The sequence below is a fragment of the Triticum urartu genome, chromosome 1A (genome assembly GCF_056163025.1).
Source record: "Triticum urartu cultivar PI428250 chromosome 1A, HENAU_Tu73, whole genome shotgun sequence".
Classification (NCBI taxonomy): Eukaryota; Viridiplantae; Streptophyta; class Magnoliopsida; order Poales; family Poaceae; genus Triticum; species Triticum urartu.
In genome coordinates this window covers 342925847-342948087 of record NC_141873.1, presented here as the reverse complement: position 1 = coordinate 342948087, position 22241 = coordinate 342925847, and the positions used below count along the sequence as shown (strand labels likewise).

The 22241-nt window shown below is 48.1% G+C and overlaps 1 protein-coding gene across 1 annotated transcript; it reads left to right on the top strand.

The window, feature by feature from the left end:
• The first annotated feature begins 19319 nt into the window (after positions 1-19319).
• LOC125510246 (glutathione S-transferase U17-like) lies at positions 19320-20372 on the top strand. The gene is made up of 2 exons (XM_087520771.1): positions 19320-19714; positions 19871-20372. Exons 1-2 carry the CDS (start codon positions 19379-19381, stop codon positions 20246-20248), a joined length of 714 nt encoding a protein of 237 aa, XP_087376897.1. The 5' UTR covers positions 19320-19378; the 3' UTR covers positions 20249-20372.
• The last annotated feature ends 1869 nt before the right edge of the window (positions 20373-22241 follow it).

Below are 22241 nucleotides of genomic sequence, written 5' to 3'. Positions count from 1 at the left end.
CATGCACTCTGCTGCTGGTTGGTAGATCTCTGTCATGACCTTCTCGGTGAGCTCTGTTTCTGTTGACCAAGCCTTGAACGAGAATAGATCTCGCGTCAAAGCCCGGTTCCCTGGGGTCGACTGGAATCCTTCGCCCACCACTGTGAGGACGTCTGTCATCCTGTACCAAGGCACGTACGATCCACTCCTTGGGGGAGGCGTGGGCACTCGACGACGATCGTCGTGATCGAGTCGGTGATCATACTGCTCGCGGCTTCTGTATAGATCTCGTCGATCTCTGATACGTCTCCAACGTATCTATAATTTTTGATTGATCCATGCTATATTATCTACTGTTTTGGACTATATTTTCCACTTTTATATTATTTTTGGGACTAACCTATTAACCGGAGGCCCAGCCCAGAATTGCTGTTTTTTGCCTATTTCAGTGTTTTGGATAAATGGAATATCAAACGGAGTCCAAACGGAATAAAATCTTCGGGAACGTGATTTTCTCACCAAACGTGATCCAGGAGACTTGGACCCTGCTCCAAGGAACAAAAGAGGCGGTCACGAGGGTGGGGGCGCGCCCCCTGCCTCGTGGGCCCCTCGTTGCTCCTCTGGCGTACTTCTTCCTCCTATATATACACACGTACCCCCAAACGATCAGAAGAGGAGCCAAAAACCAAATTCCACCGCCGCAACTTTCTGTATCCACGAGATCCCATCTTAGGGCCTGTTCCGGAGCTCCGCCGGAAGAGGGCCGTCATCACAGAGGGCTTCTACATCATCCTAGGCCCTCCGATGAAGTGTGAGTAGTTTACCTCAGACCTTCGGGTCCATAGTTAGTAGCTAGATGGCTTCTTCTCTCTCTTTGAATCTCAATACAAAGTTCTCCCCCTCTCTTGTGGAGATCTATTCGATGTAATCCTCTTTTTGCGGTGTGTTTGTTGAGATCGATGAATTGTGGGTTTATGATCAAGTCTATCTATGAATAATATTTGAATCTTCTATGAACTCTTTTATGTATGATTGGTTATCTTTGCAAGTCTCTTTGAATTATCCATTTGGTTCGGCCAACTAGATTGGTAGTTCTTGCCATGGGAGAAGTGCTTAGCTTTGGGTTCGATCTTGCGGTGTCCTTACCCGGTGACAGAAGGGGCAGCAAGGCACGTATTGTATCGTTGCCATCGAGGATAACAAGATGGGGTTTATTTCATATTGCATGAATTTATCTCTCTACATCATGTCATCTTGCTTAAGGCGTTACTCTGTCTTTAACTTAATACTCTAGATGCATGCTGGATAGCGGTCGATGAGTGGAGTAATAGTAGTAGATGCAGAATTGTTTCGATCTACTTGTCACGGACGTGATGCCTATATACATGATCATGCCTAGATATTCTCATAACTATGCTCAATTCTGTCAATTGCTCAACAGTAATTTGTTCACCCACTGTAGAATACTTATGCTCTTGAGAGAAGCCACTAGTGAAACCTATGGCCCCCGGGTCTATTCTCATCATATCAATCTCCATCACTTTAATCTTGCTTTGCTTTTTTACTTTTTACTTTGCATCTTTATACCAAAAATACCAAAAATATTATATCTATCAGATCTCACTCTCGTAAGTGACCGTGAAGGGATTGACAACCTCTAATCGCGTTGGTTGCGAGTAGCTATCGTTTTGTGCAGGTACGAGGGACTTGAGCGTGACCTCCTACTGGATTGATACCTTGGTTCTCAAAAACTGAGGGAAATACTTATGCTACTCTGTTGCATCATCCCTTCCTCTTCGGGGAAAACCAACGCAAGCTCAAGACGTAGCAAGAAGGATTTCTGGCGCCGTTGCCGGGGAGTCTACGCAAAAAGTCAACATACCAATTTTCAAGTTTTGGGTGAATTCTTTTGATGGATCATGGAACAAGGAGTGGGAAGAGCCTAAGCTTGGGGATGCCCATGTCACCCCCAAGATAATCCGAGAACACCAAGAAGTCAAAGCTTGGGGATGCCCCGGAAGGCATCCCCTCTTTCGTACACTTCCATCGGTAATTTACTTGGAGCTATATTTTTATTCACCAACATGATATGTGTTTTGCTTGGAGCGTCTTGTATTATTTGTGTCTTTGTGTCGTAGTATGCCACAATCATCCTTGCTGTACACACCTTTTGAGAGAGCCATACAAGAATTAAAATTTGATAGAATACTCTATGTGCTTCACTTATATCTTTTGAGCTAGATAGTTTTGCTCTATGTGCTTCACTTATATCTTTTGAGATAGATAATTTTACTCTATGTGCTTCACTTATATCTTTTGAGCGTTATAATTTTGCTCTATGTGCTTCACTTAGATCTTTTAGAGCACGGTGGTGGATTTGTTTTAAAGAAACTATTGATCTCTCATGCTTCACTTAAATTATTTTGAGAGTCTCTTAATAGCATGGTAATTTGCTCAATAATAATATGCTTGGCATTCAAGATTTGTGAAACTTTCTTTTGAGTGTGTTGAATACTAAGAAAATATTGAAGCATGATAATTGTTTTGAGATATGGAGGTGATAATATTAAAGTCATTCTAGTTGAGTAGTTGTGAATTTAAAGAATACTTGTGTTAAAGTTTGTGATTCCCGTAGCATGCACGTATGGTGAACCGTTATGTGACGAAGTCAGAGCATGATTTATTTATTGATTGTTTTCCTTATGAGTGGCGGTCGGGGACGAGCGATGGTCTTTTCCTACCAATCTATCCCCCTAGGAGCATGCGCGTAATACTTTGCTTTGATAACTTCTAGATTTTTGCAATAAGTATATGAGTTCTTTATGACTAATGTTGAGTCCATGGATTATACGCACTCTCACCCTTCCACCTTTGCTAGCCTTTCTAATACCACGCACTTTTCGCCGGTATCATACACCTACCATATAACTTCCTCAAAACAGCCACCATACCTACCTATTATCGCATTTCCATAGCCATTCCGAGATATATTGCCATGAAACTTTCCACCATCTAGTTCATCATGACACATTCATCATTGTCATATTGCTTAGCATGATCATGTAGTTGACATAGTATTTGTGGCAAAGCCACCGTTCATAATTTCTTCATACTTGTCACTCTTAATTCATTGCATATCCCGGTACACCACCGGAGGCATCCATATAGAGTCATACTTTGTTTTAGAATCGAGTTGTAAATAAATAAAAGTGTGATAATCATCATTCAATAGAGCATTGTCCCCAAAAAAGGGAGAAAGGCCAAAGAAAAAAAGAAGGCCCAAAAAAAGAAAATAAATAAAAAGGGGCAATGCTACTATCCTTTTTCCACACTAATGCTTCAAAGTAGCACCATGATATAGCGAGTCTCATATATTGTGCTTCAAAGTAGCACCATGTTCTTCATATAGAGAGTCTCATATGTTGTCACTTTCATATATTAGTGGGAATTTTACATTATAGAACTTGGCTTGTATATTCCAATGAAGGGCTTCCTCAAAATTGCCCTAGGTCTTCGTGAGCAAGCAAGTTGGATGCACACCCACTAGTTTCTTTTGTTGAGCTTTCATACATTTATAGCTCTAGTGCATCCGTTGCATGGAAATCCCTACTCACTCACATTGATATCTATTGATGGGCATCTCCATAGCCCGTTGATACGCCTAGTTGATGTGAGACTATCTTCCCCTCCTTTTTGTCTTCTCCACAACCACCATTCTATTCCACCTATAGTGCTATATCCATGGCTCACGCTCATGTATTGCGTGAAGATTGAAAAAGTTTTGAAGAAGTTAGAGTATGAAACAATTTCTTGGCTTGTCATCGGGGTTGTGCATGATTTGAATACTTTGTGTGGTGAAGATGGAGCATAGCCAGACTATATGATTTTGTAGGGATAACTTCCTTTGGCCATGTTATTTTGAGAAGACATAATTGCTTTGTTAGTATGCTTGAAGTATTATTATTTTTTATGTCAATATAAACTTTTGTCTTGAATCTTTCTAATATGAATATTCATACCACAATTAAGAAGATTTGCATTGAAATTATGCCAAGTAGCACTCCGCATCAAAAATTCTCTTTTTATCATTTACCTACTCGAGGACGAGCAGGAATTAAGCTTGGGGATGCCTGATACGTCTCCAACGTATCTATAATTTTTGATTGCTCCATGCTATATTATCTACTGTTTCGGACTATATTAGGCTTTATTTTCCACTTTTATATTATTTTTGGGACTAACCTATTAACCGGAGGCCCAGCCCAGAATTGCTGTTTTTTGCCTATTTCAGTGTTTCGGATAAACAGAATATCAAACAGAGTCCAAACGGAATAAAATCTTTGGGAACGTGATTTTCTCACTGTCGGTGTCAAAACCGGCGGATCTCGGGTAGGGGTTCCCGAACTGTGCGTCTAGGCCGGATGGTAACAGGAGGTAGGGGACACGAAGTTTTACCCTGGTTCGGGCCCTCTCGATGGAGGTAAAACCCTACGTCCTGCTTGATTAATATTGATGATATGGGTAGTACAAGAGTAGATCTACCACGAGATCAGAGAGGCTAAACCCTAGAAGCTAGCCTATGGTATGATTGTTGTTGTCTATGTTGTCCTACGGACTAAAACCCTCTGGTTTATATAGACACCAGAGAGGGTTAGGGTTACACAAAGTCGGTTACAATGGTAGGAGATCTGCATATCCGTATCGCCAAGCTTGCCTTCCACGGCAAGGAAAGTCCCTTCCGGACACGGGACGAAGTCTTCAATCTTGTATCTTCATAGTCCAGGAGTCCGGTTGAAGGTATAGTCCGGCTATCCGAACACCCCCTAATCCAGGACTCCCTCAGTAGCCCCTGAACCAGGCTTCAATGACAATGAGTCCGGCGCGCAGATTGTCTTCGGCATTGCAAGGCGGGTTCTGCTCCAAATTCCGTGTACCTGTTGAATAAAGTCCGGCTTCTTGTAAATGTTGCGCTCCTCGGCTTCTACGCCCAATAATGGTCGTCTCCCACGTGTCAAACGAATATGAAAAGTCTGAGTGTTTTTACATTCACACCCCTAGCCGCGTAAATGAGCTGCCCTATTTAAGGGGACGAGGATTTAGATCCAAACCACATCTTTCCCCCTTCAGGAGTGTTCATCAGAGCGCATCCGACAAAGGTCCATTCCACCATGGCCAGCCATCGCAACTCCTCCTCTCGCCCTTCCTGCCCTCAGCCTGGGTACTGGGAGAGATGCTTCGTCCCGCATAGCGAGCTAGTGAAGCTCCAGACCAAGGGATTTCTCCCCCCGGCCTACATGATCCCGGTCGGGGCCAGTCTTGCCATCTATAACGGCGGAAAGCAAGCGGAGAGTGCCCCCAATCCCTCCAAAGGAGAGCGGGTATGCCTTGTCACTTATTTAATAAGGGGGCTCGGATTTCCAATCCATCCATTTCTCCGGGGGCTGCTGGAATTCTACGGCCTCCAGCTACACAATCTCACGCCTGCCTCCGTATTGCATATCGCAGGCTTCGTAGCCCTCTGCGAGCTGTATTTGGGCGTCGAGGCTCATTTCGGGCTATGGAAAAGGTTATTATGCCTTGTGCCCTACTCTAAGGAGGGGTCAATGTATCAAGTGGGCGAAGCCGAAGTGTGGCGCATCGCCGGGACCGGATATCTGTCCGGAACCCCAAAGAAGGCGTCCGAAGACTGGCCCTCAGAATGGTTTTATATAGAAGACGTCCCGCTGCCGGATCCTGTCCGGATCGGCCTCCCTAAATTCGACAGTGCTCCCTTAAAGAAGCGCCTAAGCTGGCGTCCACGGAGCCCTCAGAGGGAAAGTGACAGGGACATCATTTACCTGATGGGCCGAATAAGATTGTTAGCCCATTCCGGACTAACCATGATCGGGGTTATGGCCGAATGCATCATGCGGGGGGTGCAGCTGCTTCAGTATAGAAGCCACCCCATGTGGGACTTCAACGGGGAGGACGACGCCACCCGCTACGGCCGTAAGGGGCCGGATTCAGCTGCCGCTCTACTAAAGATCTTGTCCACTTTGTATAAGGGAGAAGAGGAGCAATTTCTCCGCGTCAACCCACAGGGCGGATTCTCTATGCACAATCCCCCAAGCTGGGTAAGTGGCCGCATTTACTTGCCCATCCGTTTTGTATTCCAATTGTTAAATATTCAGTCTGACGACTTCAACGCAGGAACTGCGCCGGGCTGTTAAGGAAATAAGCAGCCCTCCTCCACAACCCGAGGACCTAGGACGGTCCCTCGACCCGGCCTCTCAAGAGGATCCGGACATATCTGTGGAGCTGATTGATGGAGTGTTCCATCAATTGAGTAAGGACAACACCTTGGAGGCCATTACGGCAGATTACCCAGGGCTAATCCCAGCCTCCCAGGTAACTGAGATCGAAGTCCCAGTACCCCGAATAGGTGTCCATCCTCTCGTGTTTTCAGTTTCCTGACTACAACCGAGTTTTGCAGGGGAGGTTTTTGAGGCGGGAGGCCGAACCTGCGGCGACAAGCCAACGAGGGGCCGCAGGGCCCCGTGGGCAGAAAAGAAGTGCAGTCCGGACCGAGGCGTCAGCGCAAAGGTATGGCGCGCCCCCCTATCCCAGGTGTTACACCTTCGAGGCACATTGACACTTGTGCTCTCTTCAGGACAAAGAGACCTCGCCGGACTATATCCAGAGAGGCTGCCAATCGCACCTCCACCAGCCAGGCTCCAAAGCCTGGTTCGGAGGCGGAGGCGAACGCAAGGCGCACGCCAGACGCTCCTCCGACGGAGGATATGGACGGGTTGTCTGCCACCAACTCTAAGGTGGAGAGTGCCATGAACCACAGGCGTCGCCGGACAATTCTACGCGACGCTTGTTTCTCCCAAGGGGCGTTAGATGCCTTCAATTCAGGAGATGCGTACCTCCGTGCCGCTCAAAATGGACTAGCCAGAGCCACGGAGCAATATGTAAAAGACATACGGGTAAGAAAATTTTGGTAATTATATATATACCAGGAGCCCCCGAGACTTGAAACAGTTAGAATAACTGATTTAAGGATCATTTGTTATGCAGGTTCTTACAGAAAAGAATTCCCTACTGTCCAAGGAGCTAGAAGAGTGCAAATACCAACTTGAGGCCGCACTGGCCGCGGCAGGGGAGCCCAAGGAGACCCCCTCTGGTAATGTACACTTTGAAAGATAAGTATTTTGCGAAGTATGACATTGGTGCGAATCTGACAAATGAAATTGCAGATGACGCCGGATTGAATCCGGAAAGGCAACACCTCCTACTCCAGCTAAAGGCTGGTGAGAAGGTGCTGACAAACGTGAGGCGGGAGAAGAACGATCTCCAAGATGCCAACACCAAGCTGGGCGTCGAGCTGAAAGATGTTCGTGCCCAGCTGTCAGACTCCATTAAGGAGAATCAACGGCTTCGGCGCGACATATTTAGTAAGTGCTTGAACGAACCTTTGAAAGAAAGTTCGGCGGGGAAGTCGACTAACAGAGTAATGTCTGTAGGTGTGCTAACAGGTCATCCTGCAGAGGAGATGCCCGGTTCTACGGGTGACCTTCTTCCCGAGCTCTCGCAACTGCTCGATCGAGTTCGGCAGGCGATGCAAGGCGTCGCCCAGGCCCTGTGGCCATCCATCTCCATGCCCGAAGGTCTTGGAGAGCTTGCGGAGAAGCTAAGGGGAGCACGGCAGCGCTTCCGATTGTGGAAGATATCGGCATGCCGTCAAGGCGCTAGGGAGGCCTGGGCCATGGTGAAGACGCGGTACACAAAGGCTGACCCCAACCACATGGCTGAGGTCGGTCCTGTGGGGCCCGATGGGAAGGAGATCCCTGTAAGCTTAGTGTATGGCCAAGTAGAATTGGCCGCAAAGTATTCCCAGCAGGACTGTAAATTAGACAGCCTGTTAGATGGTATTGAAGAGGAATACAATCAGTCAAAATGACTATGTAATGTAATTGACATTTATAATGGCTTCTAGCCGAATTGTAGATCATTTGTCAAGGCCGACCTTTTCGCTTCAGCCTCGGGACCTGACGGTCCGGAGTGTGTCCGAATTCCCATGCGGTTATATAAGAACCGAGGAATGCATGGAGACCAGGCGTAGGGGTCATTAGTGCGTGAACAGACAAGTGCCCGACTAGTTATGTTATATTACATGGTTAGTAAGAAACATCTTCCAGGGAGAATAGTTCCGTTAGGGGTTCCTTTCCCTAGGAGGCATGCCCTAAAGTGCATGCCCATTCTGTGAAAAAGACGCGGAAAAAAGCATCTGGGGGCGCATAAATAAATAGAGAAATGAAAAGATCGTCTTTTAGGTCACCGACCGAATATTCCCTTAAGAACGCTAGCTTTCGGCTTCACCCAGTCTGAGGTACACATCCGGCTAATCCAGCAGTAACAATCGCAGAGGTGCTCCCTTTACCGCCTAGCCGAACAATCGGGAATGTAGGGGTAAGCACAGGAGCCAGGCAACCCAGCTTGGCCAAAACTTAAGTCATATCGATGCATATAATGGTGAAATAAAAGGTACATGCGGAAGTGTAACACATGTGTTGGGCATGAGGCCCGTATAAATAAGCTTCTGTTAAAAGAAGCCCCCAGGTTTAATGAGTGCGAATAGCACGTCATGTGATGAGCCTTTAAAGGCTATAAGAGAAAGGAAGGGGAGAAGGAGAGAAATGTAAGACAGACAGTATATATAGAAAATGGACAGGGGAAGGAGACAAACACAGAGTCCAGCGCTAGGCATAGAATCTTCGGAGACGGGCTGCGTTCCATGGGTTCGGCTCGAGTCGGCTATCCGATGCATCTCGCAGGCGGTACGCTCCACCAGTCAGGACTTGGTCAATTATGAAGGGACCTTCCCACTTGGGCTTGAGTTTGTCCTTTTTCTTGTCCGGCAGGCGTAGAACTAATTCGCCAACGTTGTAATTTTTGGCTCGTACTTCTCTGCTTTGGTATCTTCGAGCCTGCTGTTGATAGAATGCGGAACGGGCTTTTGCCACGTCACGCTCCTCCTCCAATGCGTCCAGACTGTCCTGCCGATCGAGCTCGGTTTCTCTTTCTTCGTACATGCGCACTCGAGGTGAGTCATGAATTATGTCGCAAGGCAAAACTGCCTCTGCGCCGTACACCATAAAGAATGGTGTCTATCCGGTGGTGCGATTCGGCGTGGTCCGCAGCCCCCAGAGTACGGAGTCGAGCTCCTCTACCCAGTGCGTGTTAGATTCCTTGAGGGACCGCACTAACCTGGGTTTGATGCCGCTCATGATAAGACCATTTGCACGTTCGACCTGGCCGTTAGTTTGTGGGTGATAGACGGAAGCATAATCGAGCTTGATGCCCATGTTTTTGCACCAAAGTTTTACCTCGTCGGCCGTAAAGTTCGTGCCGTTATCAGTGATGATGCTGTGGGGGACGCCGTAACGGTGTACAACCCCAGATATAAAGTCTATCACTGGTCCAGATTCGGCCGTCTTAACAGGCTTGGCTTCTATCCATTTGGTGAACTTATCCACCATGACCAGTAAGTATTTGTTCTTGTGGGTTCCGCCTTTAAGGGGTCCAACCATGTCAAGCCCCCAGACCGTGAAGGGCCAAGTGATGGGGATAGTTTGGAGGGCAGTGGGTGGCATATGGCTTTGGTTTGCAAAGAGTTGGCAACCGGTGCATTTTTGGACTAAGTCCTGGGCGTCTGCCCGGGCCGTCGGCCAATAAAAGCCTGTACGGAAGGCCTTGCTTACAAGGGACCGAGCTGCAGCGTGATGACCATCGAGTCCGCCATGAATTTCAGCCAGGAGGTTCCGCCCTTCCTCTTCGGAGATGCACCTTTGAAGGACTCCGGTGGTGCTTTTCTTATAAAGCTCTCCTTCATGGACTTTGTAGGCTTTGGATCGCCGCACTATGCAGCGTGCCTCATTTTGGTCCTCGGGGAGTTCCTGCCTAGTAAGGTAGGCGAGGAATGGTTCTGTCCACGGGGCGACGACGGCCATTATTACGTGGGATGAGGGTGTTATTTCATTGGCAGAGCTGCCGATTGTTTCAGAATGTTCGGTGTTGGGCAGTGCGGTTGGGTCCGGGCTGTTGTTGTGCGGCTCCCCTTCCCATACTACAGATGGCTTGAACAGCCTTTCCAAGAAGATGTTGGGGGCACTACGTCGCGCTTTGTGCCGATGCGTGCCAGGAGTCCGTGTACATAATCTGGAGTACCTATTGAACTGTGCCTCCTGTGGGGGACGTCAAAACGACGCCAGCCCTCAGTCCAGCCAACATCTTGGAGCCGTCGAAATGCATGATCCAATTTGAATATGTGCCGTACTCTTTAGGGAGTTCGGCCTCCATCCATTCTGCGACGAAGTCGGCCAAGACTTGCGACTTGATGGCTCGCCGTGGCTTATAAGTTATGTCGAACGGGAGGAGCTCGATGGCCCATTTTATAATGTCGTTAAGTGGTACTTCCGAGGCTACTGTGATTGAACACTCTTGCAAGTAGTGTCGTAGCTTCCGGGATGCCATGAATACCGCGTACGCAATCTTTTGACAATGCGGGTACCGTGATTTGCACGGAGTGAGGACAGTGGACACATGATAGACTGGCTTTTAACGGGGGATTTGTGCCCGTCCGTTTCTCGTTCGACGACGAGTACTGCGCTTACAACCTGATGTGTTGCTGCAATGTATAATAGCATTGGTTCGCCAATGTTTGGCGCGGCCAGGACGGGGTTTGTTGCTAATATGGCTTTTATTTCGTCGAGTCCAGCCGTGGCTGTATCCGTCCATTCGAAGTGTTCGGTAAAGGGGTAGGGTCTTTTCTCCCAAGCGGGAGATAAAGCGGCTTAGAGCCGCCACGCATTCAGTCAACTTTTGTATTTGTTTGAGGTCCTTTGGGATATCCAGTTGCGACAAAGCTCGGATCTTGGCTGGGTTTGCTTCAATTCCTCTACCGGATACGATGAAGCCCAAGACCTTTCCGGCTGGAACGCCGAGAACGCATTTTTCTGGGTTGAGCTTGATGTCGTATGTTCGGAGGTTATCAAATGTGAGCCTCAAGTCGTCTACTAGAGATTCGACATGTCTTGTTTTGACAACCACATCATCTACATATGCCTCCACTGTTTTGCCGATCTGGTTTGCCAGACATGTCTGAATCATGCGCTGATATGTTGCGCCAGCGTGTTTGAGCCCGAAGGGCATTGTGTTGAAGCAGAATGGGCCGTATGGTGTGATGATGCCGTTGCGGCTTGGTTTGATTCTGCCATCTTGATTTGATGATAGCCGGAATATGCGTCGAGGAAACACGACGAGTCGTGTCCTGCGGTAGCGTCGATAATTTGATCGATGCAGGGGAGGGGGAAGGGATCCTTTGGGCAAGCCTTGTTAAGGTCTTTAAAATCAACACACAGGCGCCAGGATTTGTCCTTCTTTGGTACCATCATCAGGTTTGCTAGCCAGTCCGGATGTTTTATATCTCTGATGAATCCGGCCTCCAATAGCTTTGTTAGCTCCTCTCCCATGGCCTGTCTCTTAGGTTTGGAAAAACGCCGAAGAGCCTGCTTGACAGGTTTGAATCCTGTTTGGATATTTAAGCTGTGCTCGGCTAGCCTGCGTGGGATTCCTGGCATGTCTGAAGGGTGCCAGGCGAAAATGTCCCAGTTCTCTCGTAGGAACTCTCGCAGTGCAGCGTCTACATCAGGGTTTAACTGTGCCCCGATGGAAGCTATTTTATTGGGGTCCGTTGGATGGACTTGGAATTTGACTATTTCGTCCTCCGGTTTAAAGGAGGTGGACTTGGATCTTTTGTCGAGTACCACATCGTCCCTATTCACCGTAGAGCGCAGCGCAGTCAGTTCCTCAGCCGCCAGGGCTTCGGATAGTGCCTCAAGGGCCAGTGCGGCTGTCTTGTTTTCGGCATGGAGTGCTATGTCCAGATCACTAGCGAGAGTGATGATCACGTTGGGCCCGGGCATCTTGAGCTTCATGTACCCGTAATGGGGTATTGCTTGGAAGATTGTAAACGCTTCCCGCCCTAGCAGAGCGTGATAACCGCTGCTGAACGGAGCCACATGGAACGTGACCTCTTCGGACCTGTAATTATCCGGCATGCCGAACACCACATCTAGTGTGATTTTTCCTGTACAGTGCGCTTCCCGACTGGGGATTATTCCTCTAAAGGTTGTGCTACTTCGCTCAATGTGGTTCCAGTCTATTTCCATTTTTTGAAGAGTTTCCTCATAAATGAGGTTCAATCCGCTGCCGCCGTCCATGAGTACCTTGGTAAGATGAAACCCGTCCACTATTGGACTGAGGACCAATGCGGCTGGTGCTCGGGCTGTTCGGAATTTAGGTTCATCACTGGCGTTAAAGGTAATAGCCGTGTCACTCCATGGGTTTATTGTTGCTACTTGGTAGACTTCAGCAAGGCTGCGGAGTGTCCTTTTCGCATATTATTTGATGTGAAAGTCTCGAAGACTGTTAATACCGTATTGGTGTCTCTGGGGTGGCTATCTGTGGCCTCCGGAATTAGGAGATTTTCCCCAATTTTGGCCACCTGCCGGAGTATCCAACATGCTCTAAGGCTGTGAGTTGGTGTGTCATCCTCTGTACTGTGAATTTTACAGGGTCCATTAAGCCATCCTTCCAATACGGTTCCATGCCCTGTAGAGGGTTTTTGCTTTTTGGTGTTTGACCCAGGTGTCTGGCGATGATGCACCTGTTTATTTCGGACTGGGTTTGTATTCAGGGCCGGATCGTCCCAAAATTTTATTTCGATTTTCCAGGCGCTTTCCATCGCACAGTACTTTCGTGCGATGGACGCCAAGTCAGCGAAGCGTGTAATATCACGGCAACTTATGGCGTTGAGGATTCCCTTGTCCGTGCAGTTATTGCAAAAGATTGAGATTGTGTCTTCCTCGCAGCAGTCCTTTATCCTGTTCTTAACCAGGAGGTGGCCCAGTAATGATGTACTGTTTCTTCGGGCTCTTGCCTAATTTGGGATAGATCGCCAATGTTCGGGTGGGTGGGTGGGATTAGATCCGAAACCTCACCCCATCTGAGGCTCAAAGGCCAAGGAATTTTCGAACTTGAAAATTTGGATTCCTGGATGTTGTCCAATGAATCCAGTCCGTTGCCTGACTCTAAGTTCAGGTTTTGAGTAATATCCTCCCCTCCGCGGGTATCCGGCTTGGAGGGATCGGGAATCCGGACGTAGCTAGTCCTTAAGATAGATGAAGGGTCGCCGCACTGTCCCTCTACCACGGCAACGTGATGGGTGACTTGGGGAGAGTTAATCTCTTTCAGATCAGGTTTAGGCCCAATCTGGTCGTAATCCGTAGCGACTCCCAGGGCGGCAATGCGATCCAAGAGCTCGTTTATGGAGGAGAGCTCCATTGGATCCAACTGCTCGACGAGTTCCGAGCTGACATGAAGATTGTTTTCGATGGCTCGAGAGGTCATCGTCGGCGCAGAAGCCGAACAGGCGGTCATAAGAAAACCACCTAGCCGGAGGGTTTGGCCGACAGCCAAAGCTCCCTTAGCAACGGTGCCGTCTTTAAAGACGGGGCGAGGCATCCTTCCTGATGGTGATGACACAGAGGAACTCTCAATGAAAGCACCAATGTCGGTGTCAAAACCGGTGGATCTCGGGTAGGGGGTCCCGAACTGTGCGTCTAGTCTGGATGGTAACAGGAGGCAGGGGACACGAAGTTTTACCCAGGTTCGGGCCCTCTCGATGGAGGTAAAACCCTACGTCCTGCTTGATTAATATTGATGATATGGGTAGTACAAGAGTAGATCTACCACGAGATCAGAGAGGCTAAACACTAGAAGCTAGCCTATGGTATGATTGTTGTTGTCTATGTTGTCCTACGGACTAAAACCCTCCGGTTTATATAGACACCGGAGAGGGTTAGGGTTACACAAAGTCGGTTACAATGGTAGGAGATCTGCATATCCGTATCGCCAAGCTTTCCTTCCACGCCAAGGAAAGTCCCTTCCGGACATGGGACGAAGTCTTCAATCTTGTATCTTCATAGTCCAGGAGTCCGGCTGAAGGTATAGTCCGGCTATCCGAACACCCCCTAATCCAGGACTCCCTCACTCACCGAACGTGATCCAGGAGACTTGGACCCTGCTCCAAGGAACAAAAGAGGCGGTCACGAGGGTGGGCCCCCCCCCTAGGGCGCTCCCCCTGCCTCGTGGGCCCCTCGTTGCTCCTCTGGCGTACTTCTTCCTCCTATATATACACACGTACCCCCAAACGATCAGAAGAGGAGCCAAAAACCTAATTCCACCGCCGCAACTTTCTGTATCCACGAGATCCCATCTTAGGGCCTGTTCCGGAGCTCCGCCGGAAGAGGGCCGTCATCACAGAGGGCTTCTACATCATCATAGCCCCTCCGATGAAGTGTGAGTAGTTTACCTCAGACCTTTGGGTCCATAGTTAGTAGCTAGATGGCTTCTTCTCTCTCTTTGAATCTCAATACAAAGTTCTCCCCCTCTCTTGTGGAGATCTATTCGATGCAATCCTCTTTTTGCGGTGTGTTTTTTGAGACCGATGAATTGTGGGTTTATGATCAAGTCTATCTATGAATAATATTTGAATCTTCTCTGAATTCTTTTATGTATGATTGGTTATCTTTGCAAGTCTCTTTGAATTATCCGTTTGGTTTGGCCAACTAGATTGGTAGTTCTTGCCATGGGAGAAGTGCTTAGCTTTGGGTTCGATCTTGCGGTGTCCTTACCCGGTGACAGAAGGGGCAGCAAGGCACGTATTGTATCGTTGCCATCGAGGATAACAAGATGGGGTTTATTTCATATTGCATGAATTTATCTCTCTACATCATGTCATCTTGCTTAAGGCGTTACTCTGTCTTTAACTTAATACTCTAGATGCATGCTGGATAGCGGTCGATGAGTGGAGTAATAGTAGTAGATGCAGAATTGTTTTGATCTACTTGTCACGGACGTGATGCCTATATACATGATCATGCCTAGATATTCTCATAACTATGCTCAATTCTGTCAATTGCTCAACAGTAATTTGTTCACCCACTGTAGAATACTTATGCTCTTGAGAGAAGCCACTAGTGAAACCTATGGCCCCCGGGTCTATTCTCATCATATCAATCTCCATCACTTTAATCTTGCTTTGCTTTTTTACTTTGCTTTTACTTTTTGCTTTGCATCTTTATACCAAAAATACCAAAAATATTATATCTATCAGATCTCACTCTCGTAAGTGACCGTGAAGGGATTGACAACCCCTAATCGTGTTGGTTGTGAGTAGCTATCGCTTTGTGCAGGTACGGGGGACTTGAGTGTGGCCTCCTACTGGATTGATACCTTGGTTCTCAAAAACTGAGGGAAATACTTACGCTACTCTGCTGCATCATCCCTTCCTCTTCGGGGAAAACCAACGCAAGCTCAAGACGTAGCAATCTCCACGTCCCTCACGCCTCGGGGGCGACCTTGGGCTGTGAGCCGACTAGACTGTGTTTGTAACCATGGATCTGCTGTGAATCCTATTCCGTGATTGAGATACTACTGTGTTCTGCTCACCCGCGGCTCGGAGCAAGGCCCAGATCTGCACCAAACCTTGACCAGCTTCTGACTGAGAAGGTTGAATTGACTCCGCTATTCGGGCTGCAACTGCGAGATTCTGGATTGGAGTTCGGTATACCTGAGTTGGAGGTGGAAAAAGTTAACGTCGACTGGATTCAGGAGCCCGCTGCCGAGCACGCTCGTCGAGTGCGCGCTGGAGGTTCTCCAGTCGAGTGCGCTCAGCCAAGTTGGCCAGGCGCGCTTCCTCCAAGGCCTGGGCCTCAGGGGTTTCCCCAACGATAGGAGTATGAAGTGCATCCATGTTCCGGCGGCAAAGTTCTTCTCTCCGCTGCAAAGAGAGGGGTTCGGGGCAGTACTCTTCATGAACAAGCGACGGATCACCGCCCCCATCGCCTCCGTCTTCACAGGTGAAGCTAGGAGGACTGCGTGGTCCATTGACCATCAAAACTTCCACCGCTGGGTCGCTGCTGTCGCATTCAGATGCAGTCTCTACAGAGCCAATCGACAGATCGAACAGACCGTAGAGAGTTTCATCGGGCTCGATTGCCGCGACCTAGGGGGTGGCCGACTGGCGAGCCACGCATGCCTCACCCACCGCTGAAGCCTTGATCGACCGGAACATTTGCTCCGGCGGGCTGCAGGGAGGGGGAAGGCTACAGGAGCCAACCGATATTGGGTTGACGGCTGCCGCAGGAGGACGCTGCGGACACACGCGCGAAAGTGCATTGCCCCGCGGACGGGGAGTGCGTCGACATCGAGTGGAGCCTCTTGAAGCCAAGCGGAGGCATCGGCGACAAACACAAGCGCGCCGAGACGGATCTCGCGGCCCTCGGCCAAACCTCCGCCTGAAATCATGATGAAGGGGATTGGAAAAATTGCAACTTCTCCAAAAAGTCGCTAAGACACCTGCCCCACGGTGGGCGCATACTGTCGTGGTTCTAAGTCTGACAGTAGAATGGGGGGTAGGAATGTAGAGGCAAGATCTTAGCTATGGAGGAGTTGTACTCGGGAGTTTTACGAGTTCAGGCCCTTCTCGGAGGAAGTAACAGCCCTACATCTCGGAGCCCGGAGGCGGTCGACTGGATTATATGCGTGTGTGTTACAGAAAGTGCGAACCCTTGTGCCTGTGGAGGGGGTGGCTTATATAGAGTGCGCCAGGACCCCAGCCAGCCCACGTCACAGAGGGTTTAAGGTACATAAAAGATGGGGCGTTACTGGTAACGCCTGCAATAAAGATACATAATGACCATTAAAGCTATGACTTAATTCTCGACCATTGCAGAGTGGAGTGGCTCTAGATCTTCTGGTAGTCGAGTGATTATATGTACAGTCGAGTGTCTTCAGGATTGTCGAGTGGAACATAACTTCATGGTCGAGTGGATGATGATTTTTCTTCGAATGCTCCTGGCACCTTTAGGGATGTCCTTGGGGAGGGTATCTTGAACAGATCCATGACCCTACCCTAGTTACATAGCTTCATCAGCTGCTGCCGGGCACATTTCGCCTGTTAGCTCCCACCTTATCCCCAATGACATTACCCACCTTCAATATGCGGACGATACCATTATTATGGTGGAACTTAATGAGGCCTACCTCATGAACCTGAAATTTATACTCTTATGCTTCGAAGTGCTTTCGGGGCTTAAAATTAACTTCTCTAAGAGCGAAGTGATTGTGACTGGGGTACCTGATATGGAAGCTCAGAGAGTGGCGCACCTCCTGAACTGCTCTCTTGGTTCTTACCCTCTCAAATACCTAGGCTTACCAATTTCTCCTCTCAAACTTTTGGCAAAAGATTTCGCCCCGACAGTGGCTAAGGTTGGTAATAGAATATTACCGTGGAGAGGCCGGTACAATTCCCAGGCGGGCAAGGTTTCCCTCACTAATGCGTGCCTCTCCTCCCTCCCGATGTTTCTAATGGGCTTCTATCTCCTGTCCGGAGGGATTCATGCTGGTTTCGATAAGCATAGGGGTGCCTTTTATTGAAACTCCTCTGATAATAAGCGCAAATATAGAATGGTCAAGTGGGATTTGATCTGCAGGCCTAAGAGCATGGGGGTTTAGGAATCCTTAATACTCTGGTTATGAACAAATGCCTCATGATTAAATGGTGGTGGAAGATTATGTTCCTCGAGGAGCGCCCCATATGGCTTTCCCTCCTCAAAGCCAAGTACTTCCCCTCCTCGAGTCCTATGTTCGCCTCTTCTTCGGGTGGCTCTCAGTTTTGGCGTCAGCTTGTTAAAGTTCGGCCTATTTTTCGATCCCTAGTCAAATTTATAGTTCGGAATGGTAAGTCTACTCGCTTTTGGTTAGATTGGTCGGTAGGGGACTCCACTCTAGCGGTGGCCTACCCGACCCTGTTTTCTTATTGTACTGACCCCGAGATCTCTATCTTCGAGCTCTCGGTTCAGGGCTGGGTTCTTGACTTCCGACGGCCTCTTTCTCCTGTGGAGTTGGATGACTGGCAACGTCTTACTGCCTGCTTCCCCTTGCTCTCAGAGGAAGATGTCTCAGTTAGCTGGCCTCACTCTGCTTCTGGGCGCTTCTCAGTGAAATCAGCCTACTCCAAACTTATCTCGGGTGCCCGTACTGCTAAATACAAAGACATTTGGCCTGCCCGTATTCCTCCTAAGATAAAAAATTTTCTCTGGCAAGCTTCTCGTCGGAAACTTCCTACGGCTGATCAAATCAAGAAGAGGAACGGGTCGGGTTCTGACAGATGCGCTCTTTGTGGAGCTATTGAAAACACCGAGCATATATTTTTTTCACTACTCTTTGGCTAAATTTTTCTGGAGCTGCATTAGACTTTGGCTTCATGTTAATTGGAATCCCTCCTCTTTTGAGGACCCGCGGCGTTATGTTAACACTTTAGCAGGGCGATCTAAAAGGGTGTTCTCAGTAGGCTAGGCTGCGATCTGTTGGGCGCTCTGGACTACGAGAAATAAGTTCACTATTGAACACACTTTTCCGGCTAACCCTGTCAGTTGCTTATTTAAAGCCAATATCTTTTTGCAGCAGTGGAGATCATTGACTAAGGGAGGGGACCTAGAGGCCTTCGACGACATGCTATCTATGATGAGATCTACGGCGTCTTCCCTGCTGCGGCTTTCTAGAAGGATGGCTTAGTTTCGGCTTTCTTCGGGAATCTCTGCTGGCCTACGTGCCTTATTTGGCTGGTTGCCATGTACCTGTACTCTTTAACTATGTTGTGGTCGGAGTGTGTTGTTTGGTTGGCTCCGTTGTGACTCTGCCTGGTGGCTTTATTTATAAAGTCGGGCGTATGCCTTTTCTCTAAAAATAAAAGTGACCTTTCAGTGCAAATTGGAATGGATTCCATAATCACGGTGAAGCTGATCTAAGCTTCAGAGGTTGACAGATTGGTTTACTCGTCCATCGTCAAGGAGATTAGATATCTTATGTCTTTAAGAGAAAATTGTATTACTCATGGTCATCGTAGCCAAAATAAAATTAGTAATAGCTTAGCAAAGCTTTGCTCGTATTGAGAGTAAAACCATGACCTGGTTAGGGGCTGGTCCTCCTGATACTTTGGTATTGGCTGCGATGGATTGTAAGGGTTCTGAAGTTTGAGTAATGCAATTTTTCATCCCAAAAAAAAAGGGCTCGCATAAGTCATCAAGAAACGTGCGTCCAGCTCACTGGTAGTCTGGTACACAAGTCGAGCGAGGCACGGCTTCAAACCATGACGCAAGCGACGACGTCGAAGCCGTAGTGGCCGACCGCCCCGTCGATGCTTCAAATCCACTTCATATAATAGACATACCACACCTCAGCTCAGTCCTCACTGCAGAAACACCACACGATCTGAAAAAACCGACAGAACATGTCGTCGGAGAAGCAGGAGACGGCGGCGGTGCGCGTGCTGGGCAGGTGGCCGAGCCCGTTCGTGATCCGGGTGCTGATAGCTCTTGGGCTCAAGGGCGTGGACCACGAGCTCGTGGAGGAGGCGGCGGGCAACAAGAGCGAGCTGCTGCTCGCCTCCAACCCCGTGCACAAGAAGATCCCCGTGCTCCTGCACCACGGCAGGCCCGTCTCCGAGTCCCTCATCATCGTCCAGTACGTCGACGAGGCCTGGGCCTCCCAAGCCCCGGCGCTCCTCCCGTCCGACCCCTACGCCCGCGCGGCCGACCGGTTCTGGGCCCAGTACGTCGACGACAAGGTAAAAAGACAAGGCAATCCAGTTCCCAATTTTTGCTTTGATCCTCTCAGTTCTCTCAGAAACAAAATGATGGTATGAGATTATGCAAGCTTCCCCCCCCCCCCCCCCCCCCCCCCCCCCAAACAAACGTGTGCTCGCTGGTCAATGGATGCGCAGTTTCCTACGGCGATCCGGGTCCTGAGGGGAAGGCTGGACGGAGACAAGGAAGAAGCGGCGGCTCAGGTGTGCGCCGCTCTGCAGCACCTGGAGGTGGCCTTCGTCGAGTGCGGCCAAGGGAAGGATTACTTCGGCGGCGACGGCGTCGGTTACCTGGACATTGCTCTCGGGTCGCACCTCGGATGGGTCAGGGCGGTAGAGAGGATCGCTGAAATCAGGCTGCTCGACGCGGCCAAGGTTCCTAAGCTGGCGGCGTGGGCGGATCGGTTCTGCGCCCACCCGGCGGTGGCGAACGCCATGCCTGACGTCGACAGGTTCGTGGAGTTCAGCGTCAAGAATGACGGCGTTCTGAAGGCGGCTAGTGCTAATTCCAAGTGAGCGAACTGTTGTGGGCACTAGACAGCGCTCGATGGCATAGCAAGAATAAGTAACCTGCTGGCTGTTGGTGTAAACCCTCTTTTATTATATGGCAATTGATAAATCTCGAATGTTTGGATTTTAAGGTGGCAATCCAAAAGTTTTTCATGCAACTTTAGTTCACGCAAAGTTGACAAACATGACAATTTTCTGACAAAAAAATAAACTGAGACAAAGTTGTTATGTTTTAACAACTAAAGTTACCACCTCATGTCAACTAAACTTGCCATGAAAAAATGTTTGGGATGACATGCTTAAAATCCGAACATTCAAGATTTATCAGGGTCCTTTTTATATAATGAAGAAAAGAGCTCTCGGTGCAATGCAGCTCGATACTGTTCAGAAATAACTAGAGAAACTTATGATAAGAAAAATAACTACATAAACCTGCTCGCTTTTTTTATGTTTTTATATATAATTAGTTTTTTAATACAGTACAAACTTAGACGTTCATACATACGCATATATATTTACCCTTATGAATGCACGCACGCACATCCTACCTATATAAGCACCTTCGCAAGACTAAGCCAACACATCATCTTTGCCGTGCCCGATCATAACTTCCTTCATTTGGCCTCTACTTTGTAGCTGCGCAATCATTTGTGTAACAGACCCAGAGTTTATCCGTTTATCTTAAATTAGAATTAGATTTTTATTTTACTTTTTCCATCATCATTGCACCAGACTCATCTCATAAACCTATTCGCCAAAAAAAACTCATCTCATAAACCTTGCATTAGCATCATATTGCATTCAATGAAATGAAGATTTAATTAACTCTCAATTTTTTATTAAAAAACCTAAAACCCTGATTATGCCAATTGTCCTAAATGCTCTTTCTAAACCATGATTTTTTTTGGCAATGGCCTCATATTTGTTATGTAGGCGCTAGCAATTGTTTAGTGATTAGAAGGACATTTTTTGGATTTTTGGATTAAATCCTAATATTAATATTTATGGATTTAATTTCATATAAAATATAAATGGGTGCCCAAGAATGTTGAATTTTGTGTGAGGCTTGGAGTAAGCCCTTTGAGGTTGAATTCATTTTAAGCCCCCAAACCTATTTTAAGTAGGACCCCTACCAATTTATTTAATAAACACAATGCAGGCACTGTTCACAAACGGGTCAGGACAGCTAATCAGGAGATGTAGTCTAACTAACTGTCGTCAGCAGGCGCAACTTAGGGTCTCCACACCAAAGCAAGCCCAAATCCAGGTTTATTAACTTTCATTGTATGAGTTGTATCTTGGTAGAAAGAACTGTTGTATTCATTCCACTAGTAGAAAAAGGGTCAAATGTGAAGCACATTAGTGCCGGTTTGAATTTGAGCCGACACTAATCTGTACATTAGTGCCGGTTCCAACGGCTAGCCGGGTCGCTCTCATTAGTATCGGTTTGTGGCGAACCTTTAGCACCGGTTCGTGCCACGAACCGGTACTAAAGTGAGTGGTGGCAGGATGTTGTCAGTCCGGGGCCCCTCCAGCACCTTTAGTACCGGGTCGTATCACGAACCGGTACTAAAGGTCGTCCTACATAGACCCTTCGTCCACCCGAGCTCGCTCTGTTCTTCCCCTTTCCCCTCTCCTCTCTGTTCTTTTCCCTCTTCCTCTCAAGCTCATCACACATTTTACCCAAGATTTGAAGGCCCCCATCCATTCAAATGATCACAAAGGTTAGCATCTTTTTCCTTTCATCTCTCATTGCTAGATTAGCTCGTGCAATGCTTTATATAGTGATTGATTTTTGAGTTTAGTAATTTGAGAGGAATTATATATATGTGCTAGTATTTGATTTATATGCAATTTGAGGTCAAAAATAACACTTAGTTTTGCATATGTAGGTGTGGTTTACTTAGTACCTTCTAAATCTCCGTCGTAACCACCGTCGATCGCTCGCGACGTCCCGTCGCCGGCACCACCTTGTGATGAGCCTCTTGTTCATGAATTT

Excerpts from the sequence above, each read along its gene's own strand:
- LOC125510246 (XM_087520771.1), top strand. The coding sequence starts at position 19,379 with ATGTCGTCGGAGAAGCAGGAGACGGCGGCGGTGCGCGTGCTGGGCAGG. Across the intron at positions 19,715-19,870 it reads CCCAGTACGTCGACGACAAG|TTTCCTACGGCGATCCGGGT; the intron begins GTAAAAAGACAA and ends ATGGATGCGCAG.